The sequence below is a fragment of the Narcine bancroftii genome, chromosome 6, assembly GCF_036971445.1.
Source record: "Narcine bancroftii isolate sNarBan1 chromosome 6, sNarBan1.hap1, whole genome shotgun sequence".
Lineage (NCBI taxonomy): Eukaryota > Metazoa > Chordata > Chondrichthyes > Torpediniformes > Narcinidae > Narcine > Narcine bancroftii.
In genome coordinates, this window is record NC_091474.1 from 15,726,977 (window position 1) to 15,740,616 (window position 13,640).

Here is a 13,640-nt window from a genome sequence, read left to right on the forward strand (position 1 = left end):
TCTTCAAACAATAACCAATAAACATTTGATTAAGATGGGTCTGTGTGAGAATAATTTCAGTTACTTTGAGGTGAATTTAATCTAGACAATTTGTCTTCACTTGATGGGCCAACATTTGCTGATCCAGCCATACTGTGTCTCCCCACATAACTACTTAATCTGGTCTGCATGCAGAATGTTTAGCAGCACTAGAATGACAGCTGAAGAAACCACACCCAAATACTCAAGAAGACTGTAACCCCTCTCACCCTCCCTTATCCATTTGGTGGGAAAAGATTTTCTTAATTTAATTCTATATGGGATGGTAGAGTGAAGCCGCTGTTGACATAGCTGCCCAGTAGCTCCAGGAGTTTTGGTTTTATCCTGATGTTGGGTGTGGTTCATACACAGTTTTCATGTTCTACCCATGGCTACCTGGGTTTCTAGCACATGCTGAAGATTTCTTCATGTTCCAGAGGCTGGCTGGTAGATTAATTGGTGACTGGAAATTACCCTTCCAAGACCAATTCGACAGTTGATGGGTAGATGAGAGAAAGTTACATGGGTTCAGGCAAATGAGGTGATAGGCAGTGGGACTGATTTGATTGCCCTTCTGGGAGCAGACATGGACTAATTGGTGTCCTTCTACATTGTAATGCATGCCCATTGTGATCTAAGCATGAAATTGCTTCTCATCATCTTGTTTCAAAAAGCTCTCCCAAATTTCTCCAATCCAACCTTGACGCTGAAATTGCTCTCACTAAACCAAAGAAGTCAATTATTTTTGCACTCTCCTTCAGTCACAAAGATCTCAGACCCAGTTAAACAAAGTAAAATTACCGTCTGGTCTTTCTGCCTCATGAATGCTAAAGCAAATTTTGGGGGTGGCAGGGTCAATCCTGGGTGTGGTACTTGCCATCTCAACATATTTTGGCACAATATTGGGAATAATTAGTAAGGAACTGGTTATAAATGTGGACTGTTTGGGACAAAGTACAAGCACCTGATGGATTTTTTTTTTAATCACCTTTTCCACTTCAAAAAGAGTTACCTGAAATGAATAAAATAAGTTTGTGAACATGCATTCTTTTTTTCTATTGATTTTTGTAGAGTTTGAATTCATCTGCAAATTGAGTAATCATTTAAATGCTTAGCAGTTTTCAGTTCAGAAAGTATAACTATTTTGCAAATGTAGAGGAGGAACAGAATTTTATAAATTAAATGTTTAATGAGAAATATTTTGAATTGTTATTCTCCTGTTCTGGTTCTTGAAAAGATATGGCAAATCTGTCCTGTTTCATTTGGGAAAATTTTTGGGTTTTCACTTGAGCAAAAGTGGTCAAGAGAGCAGTTTTATTTACAGGATTTTGTTTGCTCTAGATGTTGAATTTTTTTCTGTATGGGTGGGGGGTTTAAAATATAATCACCTGAAGGGTGAGTAAAAAGGTTCAGGTTACTTTGGTTTTAGCATTTCATTGAAATTCAGCTTCTGATCCTTAACAAGTGGATTTTATATGAATCTAGGATTATGATCTGTTTAGAAAAAGCAGTAATTCGTCTTTGCCAGGCAGAAGGAATCAAGTTTGTTTGCATTTGTGATCATAAACCTGAAAATGTTAGATTTTACTCCTTTTTTTCCCCCACAGTTGCATGTGATGAACGTTATGTCCCAGAGTCTGACTTCAGCTGATGTTCACCTTGAATATGCCAAATCAGTTTTGACAAAAAGTATAATACTTCAGCAGTCAAGTTTTGCTTTGAAAGGGTAAGAATGAAATTGTTCTTGATCCCTAGGCCCAACATGAAGTAATACTCAGCATTATTATATGAAGCCTTTGTGAGGGTTTTATAATTTTTTGTGTGACTCTCATAGGAAGTCATTCTGTAACATTGCCAACTCCTTCTCTCATGAAGTTCAATGAATGTGGTAAATGCTCCAATGTGACTTTTAAATAATCTTGTGTTGTGACTAAAAATGCTTTATATCCTCAACTTTTATACAATCTACAGTGGCAAGCCTGAGCATCTATTTGGACGACCCTTTAATATGCCATATCACCCAACTTTGGCATACCTCATCTGTTTCAATTCATTTTCTTTGTCCGCAGACACTCCTGACATCTGGAATTTCCAGTGTTCTCCTGCTTTGAGTTTCAGCAACTTCTGACCAGTATTTCATAGCTTTCATCTGATCATATGTTTCTCCCTATCCATCCCCTTTTCATAAAAGTTCAATGGCTCCATAAAAGTAGAATTGCCTCAGTAATCATGGTTGCCCTATCCGAGAGATTGGGGGTTGACTTGCATGCCGGTCAACAGAGTGCCTCAGGCAGCCATAAAATTGGGGTCAACTTGTACCCCGGATATACCTTAAAATGAGGCTTGAAGGGAGGGGGGGGTGGTGTGGACGTACACCAAAATGTATAGTACTTTAATATGCATACAATATAATAACGTCCCAAATATTATGGTGCCCTGAATGAGGGGCCTATATATTAAAAAGTGATGTAATTTCTACATGGTCAAACCAAAATGTTTTTAAATGTCCTTGAATAAAATCTAGAATGTGCACTTGAATCACGTGAATTGTTTGATTGCAAATTTAAAGCTGGAACACGGGGGCAAAAGAAGTATTTTTGTCCCATACATTATGGAGGGCGCACTATGTGCATTTGAACAGTGGTTTTGCTGTTTTATTGGAATCACTTTGTTGAAATGTGAAAAGCAAAAAAAAAAACCTGTGTTTAGTGTATAGCAATTGTTCGTAATTCTGGAAGTTAGCATTTTATCCATCTGGCCTTTAAATATTTGTTGATGTCTGTAACTTTATGCTTTTCATCAGTGATTTATTTGAATTGAATTTTATGGAAGCAAAACCACCAAGCGGATATTATGATTTCTCTATTGTTGTGGAAGGTGATAACCGATTTGTCGGAAATCATGTGGAGGTATGTGCATAATTTTAAATGGTTTTACATGTAATCCTATTTTTGAAAAAATAGGAAATGTATGTATAGTAATATATAAAATATGAAAATGGCATTTCTGCAAACATTTGTATAAATTCTGGTTTTTCTATAAGCCCAGCTCTGTGCTGAGCTGTGTTTTTGGACCCTGACAAATTTTATTTATTAGTTTAAAACCACACAATAAAACACATAATTAAAAATAATTCAAAACAATACAAATACATGAGGTATATATATATATGTAAAAAAGAAAAATGAGGAACCTTCCCCCCCCCCCCCCCCCCCCCCCATCCCCTACAAAGGAAGAGACCCTCCACAGGGGTGCCTATTTACTTTTAAAGTCTCTTATAGTATGCTGAGACCTTAAGGAGAAGGGAATGTCAGAGCTTCATTTGAATATCAACACCTATATTTTGTAAATAGGGGCTCCATATCTTCCAAAATACATAATATTTGTAAATAATTTTCTCATGTGGTACACAACTCCAGACTTCAGGATACCATCTTTCTATACCCTGATCTGTATCAGACTTTCAAGTTATGGCAATACATTTTCTTGCTATAGCTAAAGCAATTTGAACAAACTTCTTTTGTTAGACCTTGATTTTCTCTATCCCAATTGAACAGCATACTGTCTGCCATATACCTTCTCCTTTTCGCCTCAGAGCCTGACTCTTTCCAAGTAATTTCAGATTTTTACTTTTCTGTGTCCCAAGCACCAATAATCTTCCTAGTCTCCTTCTGTTAATTCTTATCCCTTCTTTCCTGATACCAGAGTCCTTTGCTTTCACTCTTAGATGAGTGATTTAACATTTCCTGTGCTTGTCAAAGTTGGCAGTTGAGAACATAGCTTATGGAGACTAAACAGCAGTTTGGAAATAAAAGAATAAAGAGACTTGTGCATCTGCAATGAATTTGGTTCAGAGAAATGTTGTCAAATAGACAACTGTTTCCATAATGTTGATGCAAAAATGAAAGGATGGAATGAGTCCAATGGAAGGATTTTCTGGAAGCTATTAACATTGAAATTAAGTTTTAATTCTTTGGTCTGAATAATTGCTAATATGCAAAGGCAGAATAATCATTGATCACTGTAGAGCCTTTAGTTAAAGGTTTGACTTTGCAGTGTTGAAGCTTTGGATGTCATTCACCACATTTAACTTGGCAAATACAACTTGCAGTGACTTTCTGAATTCTTCATTCTTGCTTATTGTCTTCAGTTTAGCTGAAACCATTCAATGTTATGCATTCTAATTTGTTTACTAATACTTCTTAATATTGAATAAAGACTTGTGTTCACAGAGATTATGTAGAAATTATTTGATTCCATTCCAGTGAGCCACAGATGAATGTATTATCAAAAAAGAGGAGTTAAAATGATGTTGAGCACATCTTTGTTATCAATTACTTTAAAGTTGAATCTGGTTTTAACATGATGCAACACAAATCATTAATTATTAGTTCAGCTAATAATTTTCCTTTCCAGTGCAATTCTGTTCCATTTTATCACTTTGGTATCTTTATATCCCTGTTCTCATTCTCAAATATTAACATTTGGTTTGAATCTAGCTGAAAATCAAGGTTGCCACTGAAGTTGGGATCACAAATGTTGATGTTTCCATAGTTGACAAGGATCAGAGCATTGCACCAAAGACCACAAGGTAAAGAAATCAATTGTGTTTATTGGAGTATTTGTAAACTGATAGTTTTTCTGGAACAGGTCTAAGTGGGAGAGAAGTTTAATTTTAGGAAATTTATTCATAGAATCAACTTCATTTTATTTTCCATTAGGGTGACATATCCTGCACAAGCCAAAGGTGTCATTACTGCTGACGGTCACCAGAGCTTTGCCTTATCTTTCCAGTTGATTGATGTAAACACTGGGGTTGAGCTTACTCCACATCAAGTATGTACTTACACTTATCTGTATTTATTTTAATCGTTATCTTGTTATGGAGCCTTTGGGCCAGATCCTGCCGCCCTAGACCGATACCTCTTCTTTCCCCAACCCCCCCCCCCAATACCCAATACCTGGCCTTCCCAGATTTGTCTCCTGTGGCCCCAAGCCCATATGTACTTTAATTCCTTGGGAAATTCTCCTTTTTTCCCCCCTTTATATTCAAGATTCTAGTGGTGGCCATGGCCTCCACTTGTGCACTAAAGATGTCCTTCTACTAGACTTTGACAGCCAAAGAAGCCCCTGAGCTGTTTTTGGAAGGAAATAATCTCTTGAGTGATTAAATATTAATGCATGTTGTCATTTCTTTTTTACATTTTAGACTTTTGTGCGTCTGTCCAATCAGAAGACTGAACAGGAAGTGGTGTTTGTAGCTGAACCAGACAATAAAAGTGTATACAAGTTTGATTTGGATGTGACGGAAAGAAAGTCTGAATTTAATTCAGTCTCTGGAACATATTCCCTCTTTTTAATAATTGGAGATGCAACACTTGAAAATCCAATTTTATGGCACCTGGTAAGTTTGTTCTCCCATTGAACAGTCTTTACTTTTTAAAAATAGTTAATTGTTCCAATAATGGAGGTGACTAATGAGTAAAACGTCTCATTGTATAAATCTCGTTGTATAACTTGTACAATGACAATAAAAAGCTATTTGATTGATTTGATTTGACACCATGATTGAAGTAAAAACACAATGCTGGAGAAACTCAGCAGTTCAAACAGTGTACTTTATATAGCAAGGTATGAAGGACTCATGCCCAAAATGTTGGTTATATATCTTCACCTTTGCTATAAAAATACACTGACCTGCTGAGTTTCTACAGGGTTGTGTTATTATTTTTTGTTTTAATGACTTGGAATTTGCTCAAGGTCTTGTTGAATTGCTTTACCTTGATGTTGTTCCTATGGCTTTTTGATACAGAGCTTCCACTGAAGATGTTCAATATAATGATTTACCACAATATGGTAAATGTGTACCCCTTGTTTCACCTAGTATTAATATTGTATTTAAAGTTTTTTTTTAAAAAGTGAAGGTTCCCTGATGCTTCATGTTTCAGCATACTTCATACATTGAAGTTTGCTTAATATTGAACGAATAAATGTTAACAGATTTTTGTAAAAAGAACTAAATCAAAGTTCCCAGATAATTTATTAGATAATACATTGCCCATGGTGATATTTCCAGTGTCATGTTGGCAATTTTCAGCAAGGCTGGGCTCTGTTCTGTGTGTGTCTGTATAAATCAAAGAATTGGTTGTATTAGAATGGCTACATGCTGGTGGTTGCCTTTGAACTGGACGTTCCCAACTGGCTGTGAAAGATTCAACCAAGAAGTAAAACTTCATAGTTTGCCATTCATTGTGGACTCTTTTTTTGCCAATCATGAATATTTAAACAGTGCATTTTTTCCCAATATTTCAGAATTATTGATCAATAGAATTAAATAGGCTGTCATGAACTTTTACAGTTTCTTGTATCAAACTTATTCAGAGTTGATTTTCTTTAAAATCATATTTTAATCAACTGCAGCAATTATTCACTATTTTCTGAGATTTGGTTCAGTTACAAGGTGGGCCAAAATTGTACAATCTTGAAGAATTTTTGCAGCATTTCTGAAGTTTTATTTTCAGTGAAGGGCAGCTTTTGGAAAGCCATTCAGCAGAATCTCTGATAGAAAAGTTACTTCTGCAGGCTTGTCAGTTCTAAAGCCTTGCTTTGGATTTTGTGACCTTCCACTGATTACTTTTGATATTTGAAGTTTGGTACAAAAGAAAACCCTGATCATGAAACAAGCAGGCCTTTTCATAATGGGTTTTTTAAATATTTTTTTATTGAGTTCAATATAATAATCTGATTTCCTTCTGTCATGAATGCAACATATATACATAGTATATAACTGGTTAAAATGCTCTAATTATGTTTCCCATTTTTGTTATTGATTATTAATATTAAGATTAAAAATGTAAATCGCATGAATTACTTTATAAGCAATCTGCTCATAACTTGGTAAAATATCAAATATTCTTGATATATTTTTTGATTTGCAGTTTGTTCACAGTGGGTTAATATCACAAATTTATAATTATGAATTTAAGACTAATTTCAGTGGTTAAGATTAAAAATGATTGGGAACGGGATCATAATAACTTTTTCAGATGAGGACTGGCATTCCACTCTTAGTTTGATTAATGATTCGTTATTTTGTGCTAGACATTGTTTGTTTATTAAAGTGGTACACAGAATACATATGTCCAAGCTTAAATCATCTTGTTTTTATGCAGATGTTGATCCATAATGTTTTCTTTATAATTTGTATGGTTTAATATGTAAAGAAAAATCTTGTTTATTTTCATTATTATTGTAGGCTGATATTGTAATTAAGTTTCCTGATGAAGAGGCGCCAGCCCCAGTACAATCTCGAAACCTCTTTGCCCCCAAGCCTGAAATTCAGGTCGGTACTTGTGTAAGATTAAACTGCAAGTAAAGGACATTGTTCTGATGCTGGTAATCTGAATTTTTTTTTTAATTAGGGAAGGAGAGACCATAGAGTTATTAATTGATGCTCTATGCTTTTTTTCTGAATAACAAATCAGATTTAAATTGGAATCTGTCATTGGAAGTGAGGTGTGGAAAACCTAGAGGAGGTTTAACTCTGTCTGCATAACATCATGGGCTGAGGGGCCTGTACTGTACTATGTTCTAAATGTACATGTGTTTTATCTTTGATTTATTCCCATTTACATGATTAGTTGAAATGCATATGATCTTTTAACCCTACCTGTTTCATGCAGTAAACTTTTAAACATGATTTACTTACAGCATCTCTTTAGAGAACCTGAAAAGAAACCACCGATTGCAGTCTCCAATACTTTTACTGCCCTCGTTTTAGCGCCGCTCCTACTGCTTGTCATTCTGGTAAGTAGTTATTTCAGATAGCTCCTGGAGTTTTGGTTATGGCAACATTTATTGGATCTTTTTGAATGCTGTTACTGAAACTTGATACAGCTCTGAAATGTTTTTTTTAAAGCTGCACTATTTGAAATTCAGTCACATAGCAATGTGAAGGTTTTCAAATTTACACTTTTTAATACTCATGATAGATATTTTGATGTGCACACAACACCATTCAACTCTAGAATGGTAATCTGATGTGGTTGATTTTTCTACCTTTTTTAAAAAGAAATAAGTGATTACACAGCCCTTTAGGGAATGCCTTCCATGAATTGACATCAGATCTTAAATGACTTAATAACTGCTACTAGGGTGTAAAACTGTAATCAGGATCAGATAAATGTGATCTGTTCCATTTTCTGTGGTAGAAATGTCAATTATTTCTTAATTAACGAATTATCAACCTGGTTGTACGGGCCAAGAATGGCGAGCCATATTTCCAAACTAGCTGGTGTCTTATCCTTTCTCTCCCTTGGAGAAAAAAAAGAACTAAAGTGCAGTAATTCAACTACTTTGAAGTTGGTTTCAAGTGTCATCCTGATATGTCATCCTGCTTTGCGAAGAAATGTCCATTAAATGAGGTCCGCAATGTCCTTTCTCTAAATTGGCATATTTATGATCTGAACTTCACAGCCATTACATTTGCCTTCCAAACACCCATGTCCTATTATAATTTATCCTCTTCAGCGCAACATCCTGTAGAGTAGCATAAATGCAATTTTTAATATCGTGATATATTCTCTATCAAAATACAAAAGAATGGAAGGGGGATATTTGAGAGTTTATCATTTTATCATTTTAGATCCCACCATAAATTGTTACTCTTTCATACTTTGTATTCTTTATTTTTGTTTTCAATTTCTAATTCTAAACCTGATTTCAGTGGAGAAATTAATTTAATATGTACATGTGCATTATATGGCTGACACGTAAAATTTCCAACTGTATAATAATTTCACAGTTCTTGAGAAGAGAGAATTGATTTGGATCAACATACTAAACTTGAATGACATGAAAGATTGGAGATATTGAGGTTTTGATGACATTTCTGGGGCAAAAAAGCTGAAATGATTGCACATACTCTGGAGGGGAAAGGAAATATTAAAACAAATATACAGAAAAAGCTATGGCTAATTGGTGAAAGGAGATGTGTGTTTTGGTATTAGGTTATTTTGTTACATGTTCTCAAAACACAAGTTTCATGCATTGCTTAATGGATTAGGACAAAAATCAATGTTATGGTGTATTAAGTTGTGCAACATTTGGAACGTTACCTTTTATGTAGAAGAAGTGCAGTACATGATCAAACAAAAACATGATAGGTTAAGCTTTTCCAGTCAAAACTATCAAATTATCTGTTTTGTCGACAGGTGTAATAGATCTGACTGCAAATCTGTACATAAAATGGATGTCCAGTCTTCCGTTACAGGATTATCCTAATTAAACAAAATGCCCAATTATATTTCCAGTTATAAGCATTGAATGAGAGACTATGGAACTTTGCTTCAACGCTTTACATTTTTGTGACCATATTTTTTTTTAATCGTTTTTTAAATAGCAGTAAAGGAAATTTTGCTAACCTTTAGGTCTCCTTAATAAACCCTTCCATTTCTTGCAATCTATTGGGTGAAAAAAATCTTGAGATGAAATTGGAAAAGACTTTGAACTGTTACATGAATATCGTTTTAAAAAAGATGTGCATTGCCTGCATCGTGTCAGAAAAATACTTTGTAGTGGCCCTCAAGTGTAGCACTGAAATTAAATGTCTATGTAATTAAATCACTGCCAACAATTTGCTCAAATGGATCTTCAAAATGTTGCACTCATGTATCTTCAGAATGGCCTAAAGACAACATTAATGCTAGAGTGTCATATTAAATATAAATAGAGCTTTACGACAATGTCAAATCCAGATTTTAAAGTTAGTGAGAGGTCATCATTTGTACTCTTGTGATCAGACTCTTGTTGATATCACTCAGATAGGTATTTCTTAAGAGTTGTGTTCATTTTAATCGTCTTGCAATTTAAATGACTTTCCTTGCCTTTTTCATTTTTTAAGTTGAAATGATCCTGTTAGACAATGTCAAGTGCCAAGAGGAAGCAATAAGGCCTGGCAACCGCTTTTATAGACCTAGTGAAACCCCCAACTCCGCGGCCTCCAGCTTATTTTTAAAGCTGTGGCTAGAATGGGGTGGGGGGGGGGGTTAAATCTTTTTTGTTGAACTTGTCCCAGACCTTCAAACTAATGCCAAAACGTTAATAACTTAAATATAATAATTTTAAAAGACAATGCTGATCTTGAAATTTTGACCTGATGTTTGTTTTATGAAAAATTATATTTTTAACCTTAATTCTTTGTTTTAAAATTGTTTTCTTTTGCAGTGGATTAAATTGGGTGTCAATATCTCCAATTTTAACTTTTCACCAAGCACCATCATTTTCCATTTGGGACATGCTGGTAAGTGTTTACTTAAGAAATTAGTAATTGTTTTTCAACCAAATGTATATCAAGTTCTCTACATAAAGTTTACATAATTATGTTTACTCCTGTTAGTATTTTTAGTGTTAAAATCTCACATTGCAACTTGCATCAAACCCATGACCTGTAATTTCATTTTTGATAATGAACTTGGCCCATGAGTTCTTGCACATTGCTTGAAATGCTTTCTGGAAACAATTTTATTTATTGAAAGTTCACGTTCAATTTGCTAAATAATAATTCTGATTTTATTTTTTAAAAATTGCAAAGGTTCGAATGTTTTTCACAACTTTTTATGCACTATTCCTAAAATCCAATCACTAATCGCAAGATGGATTTCTTGCGCATGGGTCGCTCTGCTTTGAAGATGGTCCCCCTCTACAATATGCGTGGCTATTGAGTACATACAGTATACACGTGGCATCACTTTTGCAAGACATTCCCTGCTTCCTCACAGCAGCAGTCCCTCAAACTCTCTTCTGTTGGAGATTGAAAGTAGATAATTTCCAACAGAGATGCAATATACCCAGAGAACTCTGCTGTCTTCATCATGGCTATCTATGTGGGCTACATCATTAATGCATAGACCCTTAGTACAGGAACATCAAGTGTCACAACTCACTGGAGTTCTATCTGTTGTGTTCTAGCCATGTTGCACCAGAATGATCCATTCGGTTGCACCATTTTTTTCTGTGTTGCCTTTCTCTCATTGAAAATTTTTTTAGAAAAGCATCTTTTGATACATCATTTAGCAAGTGGTTAGTACAGAATATCCTGGAGGATATTCTGGGTTCTGATCAAAGGTTCTTTCATTTGAGTTTCAAAATTATTTGACTGTTGCATACAAGCAACCAAGAATTGACAAGGTCCCTTACTGTCAGTTCCTTGCACTGTTTGCATCTCAGCACCACCACACCCTGACCTCAGTCTTTGAGTGAAGATGAAATTATTGTGTGTAAAGATTCAATCACTTAAAAACGGCATGGGCGGAAATGGGCACGGCACAGTGATATTAAGAGTTTTAATTTAAACCAGACATTTGCAGTTGATTTGCATCACTGACTTCTTTACTGATAAAATCCAGAAATTCACCTTGGATTACTTGTGTCTCCATTTACATCAAATGTTTCTCGCAATTTAGTTTTGCACATCAGTGTCGTCTATTTTGCCTAAAAAAAAAATCATTCTGATTTGTATTTGGTGCATGCTAAAACAAACCTGGAAGATCTCAGCTGATCAAGCCATATCTGTTGTGGAGATGGGGAGAAGCAAGGGAGCAGAAACTGAATATTTTGGGTCGAGTCTCTGTGCCAGGACGAAGAATGGAGAGGGAAAATGCACAAAATAAATGGAGACAGGAGGGGTGGCACAGGGGTAACTGGACTGAATAATGTCAGACAACCAGGTGGGGGATGGATGGAAATGTGAGGCGAGCAGGTGGGTAAAGTATAGAAGCAAACAAAAAGAAAAAAAAATGTCAAATGGAACCAGGTTCGGGGAGGGATGGGGTATAATGATATGAAAGTTAGGGGAACAACAATCTGCCTGAATAATCTACAATCCAATTGCATGAACATTTGAATTTTCCAATTTCAGTAATCCTTGCCTTCTGTGTCTCCATTGCCCTTGTCCTCACTTTGTCTCCTTCCTGTACCTCCTTTCTCTCCCCCTCCCCTTTCTTATTTCCATCCACCAGCTAAATATACATTTCACTAGCAGGTTTCCTCTCCAATCTCATTCCATGTGCTCATCACCTCTCTTCCAATTGTTCCCATTGTCACCTTTCTCACTTATCAGATTCCAGTTGGCCGAGGTGTTCCTGCTTATCACCATCTCTTCTACCTTGCACCTGACCCTGTCTCCCAAGTCCACTCTGGCCCTCCCCAACTTGGTTTTGTCCGCTTTTCTTCCCTTGCCTCTCCAGCATGTGTTGTTGCTTGAGATTCTAGCATTTGTGTCACCATAAGTACATGCTGATCTGTAATTGATAAGTTGATGTTTGGAAACTTCACACCAAAATAAAGTATAAACAGTCTGTTTCAGATAGTCTTTCACAGTGAAATTACAGATTTAAGACTGGAGAAAATGTTTTCCTTGTAAATTAAAAAAAGAACTGGCACGCACAAAAGTTGGAGCTTTAATATACAGTAAAAGTACAAAAATCTGGATGCCAGAAATCCTGACCATTCTAGAATCCGGACTTCTAGAACTCTCAAACTTTTTTTAAATTCACGCATTTTTGTGTGCATGTGTGCACAAATCCCACAGATGCACCATGCGGGAGTCACAGAATGCAAGAAAAAATTTTTTTCATTTAAAGTTTACCTTTATTCTTACATTTGAGTTTTAAATCTCAAATTTGCCTGAGAATTCAAAAAATCCCTTGATCAGTCCAAATTTTAGGACTTTTACTGTAATTGGTGAATTAAGAACATGTGGGAAGTCCAAGTGCATCATCTTCTTGACTCAGCCAGTCAGTGATACACTTGGCTATTAGAAGTTTGGGTGCAATGTTTATATCGGACTTCTATCATTACTGTTAACCAAACCTAGTTTAACATGTTACCCTTGCCCTGCTTTCATCCAGGTTTGTTGGGACTGATGTATGTATATTGGACTCAACTGAACATGTTCCAGACTCTGCAGTATCTTGCTGTGCTTGGTAGCATCACATTCTTTGCTGGGAACAGAATGTTGGCTCAAAAAGCTGTGAAGCGGTAAGAAGTTTTAATCGATCTCTCATGTCCTGGGCATCTTTATTTATTTTTGATTGTTCCAAATGTATGTTTTTTGTCTTCAAGGACTTGTTTTAAATATGAGCACTTGTGACTTTTAATTCTTGTCAGAATCAGGTTTATTGTTGCGAACATGTGACATGAAATTTGTTGTTCCGCAGCCACAATATTGTATGTTATGGGTGTAAGTATTACTATAATTTTCCGTAAATACACTATTTAAAAATAAATTAGTGCAAAGGAAGGAAGAAAAGTGAGGTAGTGTCTGGTTCATTGTCGATCCAGAAATCAGATAGTGAAGGGGAACATCTTTGGGCTCCTGTCCCTCATTCCTCATTGCAGTAGTGAGAGCATGGCATGGCCTGGGTGGTGAGCTCGTTGATGATGGTGACTGCTTTCTTGAGACACCGCCTCTTACAGATGTCCTGAATCAAGTAAAGACAAATCCCCATGATGGTGCTGGCTGAGCTCACAAATGTCGTGTTTTCTTGTCCTGTGCATTGGCACCTCCGTACCAGACAGTGATGCAATCAGTCAGCATGTTCTATAGAAACTTGCAAGTATTT

General features: G+C 35.8%; 1 protein-coding gene across 1 annotated transcript in view; it reads left to right on the plus strand.

Annotated features, from left to right (window-relative positions):
* Window positions 1-13,640, plus strand: part of rpn2 (ribophorin II) — a 42,589-nt gene that overhangs the window by 12,577 nt on the left and 16,372 nt on the right. Inside the window, exons 8-16 of the mRNA XM_069888032.1 lie at window positions 1,626-1,744; window positions 2,822-2,927; window positions 4,518-4,609; window positions 4,740-4,854; window positions 5,228-5,422; window positions 7,274-7,360; window positions 7,729-7,824; window positions 10,243-10,318; window positions 12,927-13,056. Coding sequence (XP_069744133.1) covers window positions 1,626-1,744; window positions 2,822-2,927; window positions 4,518-4,609; window positions 4,740-4,854; window positions 5,228-5,422; window positions 7,274-7,360; window positions 7,729-7,824; window positions 10,243-10,318; window positions 12,927-13,056 — 1,016 coding nt within the window. The remainder of the gene's footprint in view (window positions 1-1,625; window positions 1,745-2,821; window positions 2,928-4,517; window positions 4,610-4,739; window positions 4,855-5,227; window positions 5,423-7,273; window positions 7,361-7,728; window positions 7,825-10,242; window positions 10,319-12,926; window positions 13,057-13,640) is intronic.